The 3976-nt window shown below is 35.5% G+C and overlaps 1 protein-coding gene across 1 annotated transcript; it reads right to left on the reverse strand.

The window, feature by feature from the left end:
* Positions 1-1718: 1718 nt before the first annotated feature.
* LOC127102895 (uncharacterized) lies at positions 1719-2096 on the reverse strand. Its single transcript, XM_051040216.1, has one exon. It carries the CDS (start codon positions 2094-2096, stop codon positions 1719-1721), a length of 378 nt encoding a protein of 125 aa, XP_050896173.1.
* Positions 2097-3976: the final 1880 nt, after the last annotated feature.

Genomic DNA, 3976 nt, shown 5'->3' on the forward strand with positions numbered 1-3976 from the left:
TCAAAGAGAGCTCTGCCTATTTCAAAGAACGACCTTCCTAGAAGTAGTGGTGTTTCATAATTTTCTGGCATATCAAGAATCACAAAATCTGTTGGAAACAACAAATCATCTACTCTCACAAGTACATCATCAAGAACTTTGTATGGGTATGTGATATAATGATCAGCTAACGTAGAGTCATCTGAGTTGGCTTGGGTTCCCCACAATTCAACTTACTCATCATAGACAGTTGCATCAGATTAATTCTAGCTCCTAAATCATACAGAGCATGACTAATTTTTAGTGAATCAATAGAACCTTGAATAGTAAATCTACATGGATCAGTGAGTTTGGGTGGAAGGTTTCATTGGATTATTGCATTGCACTCTTATGCTAAAGCTATATTCTCGTCATATTTCAACTTACAATTTCCCGATAAGAGCTCATTAGTGAACTTAAGATATAGTGGCATATGTTCGAAAGCTTCACGTAATGAAATGTTAACTTGTATTTATGTCAACAACTCCATGAACTTTTTGAATTGACCCACTTACATTTCCTACTTAGGTGTCTTTTTCAAGATCAAGTAAGGTGGTTTTATATAGTCTAGTAGCTCTGGGTTAGGTTCATTTAGGGTTTGTTGCTTAGTTTGTCTTAAAGGTGATTTTCGATCTAGGAGTTTGTCAAGGGTATCCCCCCTCACTCATTTTTTGCTCCTTTCCTTTTTTTTCTCCCTCTGATTTTTTCTCAACCTCTTTTTCAACCACTACCCCTTCTTCAATCTCTTTCTCAACCTCACTTGCTTCTTTTCTCTCACTGTTAGCCTCTAGGTTTAAAGGTATCACTCTATTTCTCACCTCAATGGCTTTATAAGTCTCATTTTTTGGGGTTTGTATCATATTTCCAACAAATCTCCCACTTGAACTAGTTTGTGCTCCCACTTGTCTAGATAATTGACCAACATGAATTTCTAGATTTTATATGGAAGCTTCGGTGTTCTTACCCTAGGTGTCCTGACTCTTGGTCATTTGTACTTTGGTCTTAAACATTGCTTCATGATTCCTTCCTACCTATTCAAATCTTTATTGAATGGCTTTCATAATGTTGGTCAAGGCTTCTTAAATTTTTCTGTGGTGCTTGAGGAACCTGTGGAACTCCCTAATTTACATTCAAAGTCTGATTATTACTCCACTTTAAATTTAGGTGACCTTTCCAACTAGTATTGTACGTGTTGGAATAAGGATATTATTTTACTGAAAGTTTTCATACTGAGCTTCAGCACTAGCTTTTTCTGGTACATCATATTCATTTTCATGTCCTTCCCCATAAAATTCACACCTTGGTGTTTGAACCTGACTTACATCTGTCGATACAAGTGCGGATGCAAGTAACTATTTTGAAATAACCTTAAGTTGAGTTGGCAGTGCTCTATTTGAATCTAATTCAAGCACGCCTTTTAGTTTGATTGTTTGATCACTAATTGAGCGATACTCATTATGACATATTCTTTCAGTCAAATATTTTACTTCGTCTTCATTCTTAGTTCTTATGGTACCACTGGTTGAGGCATCAAAAAGCATTCTCGCTTGAGCTTTCCAACCTATGGTAAAATGTGTCATCTGTTTCATAATGTTCATATTGTGATTTGGACACCTTATGAGTAACAACTTGAATCTCTCTCATGCACCAGACAATGATTCCATCTTATCTTGGTCGAAACTTGAAATTTCAACTATTCTCTAAATGAATTGAGCAACTACCTCTTTAACAATTTCTTCCACTATATGAATTATGTACCACTGATGATTCTCTTTATGATGTTTCATTTCTTCAAACACATTAAACACAATTTTTTCTTTGTTGAATCTCCAAATCATCTCTCTCAATTCCACATCAATGAGAGCTCTGCCCATTTCAAAGAACAACCTTCCTATAAGTATTGGTGTTTCATCGTTTTCTAGCATATCAAGAATCACAAAATCTTTTAGAAACAACAAAGCATCTACTCTTAAAATTACATCATCAAGAACTTTGTATGGGTATGTGATAGAATGATCAGATAATGTAAGAGTTGTCTGAGTTGGCTTGGGTTCCCCACAATTCAACTTACTCGTCATAGACAGATGCATCAGATTAATTCTAGCTCCTAAATCACAGAGAGCATGACTAATTGTTAGTGAACCAATAGAACGTTGAATAGTAAATCTACACGGATCAGTGAGTTTGGATGGAAGGTTCCATTAGATTATTGCACTACACTCTTATGCTAAAGCTATATTCTCGTCATACTTCAACTTACGATTTCCCGATAAGAGCTCATTAACGAATTTAACATAAAATGGCATTTGTTCGAGAGCTTCAAGGAATGGAATGTTAACTTATATTTTTGTCAGCATCTCGATGAACTTTTTAAATTAACCCACTTCCATTCCTACTTAGGTGTCTTTTTCAAGATCGAGTAAGGTGGTTTCATATAGTTTAGTAGCCCTGGGTTACGTTCATTTTGGATTTGTTTCTTAGTTCTTCTTAAAGGTGATTTTTGATCTAGGAGTTAGTCAAGGGTATCCCCCCTCACTATTTTTTTTACTCATTTTCTTTTTTTTCTCCCTCTGATTTTTCTCAACCTCTTTTTCAACTACTACCTCTTCTTCAATCTCTTTCTCACCCTCAATTGCTCCTTTTCTCTCACCGTTGGCCTCTAGATTTGAAGGTATCGCTCTATTTCTCCCCTCAATGGATTTATAAGTCTCATTTTTTGGGGTTTTTTTATCATATTTCCAACAAATCCCCCACTTGAACTAGTTTGTTCTCCCATTTGTCTAGATAATTGACCAACATGCATTTTTAGATTTTATTTGGAAGCTTCGGTGTTCTTACTCATGGTGTCCTAACTCTAGGTCATTTGTACTTTGGTCTTAAACATTTCTTCATGATTCTTTCCTATCTATTCAAAACTTGATTTAGTGGCTTTCATAAAGTTGGTCAAGGCTTCTTTAATTTCTTTGTGGTGCTTGAGGAACCTGTGGAACTCCCTAATTTGCATTCAAAGTATGATTATTGCTCCACTAAAAATTTAGGTGATCTTTCCAACCGGGATTGTAAGTGTTGGAATAAGGAAATTATTTTTCTGAAAGTTTGCATACTGAGCTTCAACACTAGTTCTTTCTGGTACACAATTTCCATTTGCATGTCTTTCCCCACAAAAATCACACCTGAGTGTTTGAACTTGACTTACATTTGTTGGAACAAGTACGGATGTAGCTAAATGTTTTGAAATAACCTCAAGTTGAGTTAACACTGCTCTATTTGAGTCTAATTCAAGCATGCTGTTTAGTTTGATTGTTCGATCACTAATTGAGCGATACTCATTCTGACCTATTATTTTAGTCAACTTTTTTACTTCACCTTCATTCTTAGTTCTTATGGTACCACCAATTGAGGCATCAAAAATAATTCTCGCTTGAGATTTCCGACCTCTAGTAAAATGTGTCATCTACTTCATAATGCTCACATTATAATTTGGACACCTTCAGAGTAACAACTTGAATCTCTCCTATGCACCAGACAATGATTCAAACTTATCTTGGTCGAAGTTTGAAATTTCAGCTATTCTCTCAACGAACAGAGCATTTAAGAAAACCCATTTAGAAACTTATCCTCCAATTCCTTCCAAGATTGAATAATACCAATTGGAATGCATTGCAACCAATCCTTTGCTCGCGTAATCCAAGAGAAACGAAATAACCATAATTTTACCTAATCTTCAGTCACATCATGCGGTTTTTACATTGAACAAGTCTCATAACATTTATCCAGATGCTCCCAAGGATCTCTGATAATTTTCCCATCAAACTGTTTGACTCTTAATCCTGAAAGTACATAATTTTTATATCAAAAGTAACAGGGCCACTACTACAAAAAACACATTTTACCTCAGCTAAAAAAGAGGTCTTACCTCAGTTTCACAAGTAAGGTAATGAAGGGCGTCATGAAAAGT

This window comes from Lathyrus oleraceus, chromosome 7, assembly GCF_024323335.1.
Source record: "Lathyrus oleraceus cultivar Zhongwan6 chromosome 7, CAAS_Psat_ZW6_1.0, whole genome shotgun sequence".
NCBI lineage: Eukaryota > Viridiplantae > Streptophyta > Magnoliopsida > Fabales > Fabaceae > Lathyrus > Lathyrus oleraceus.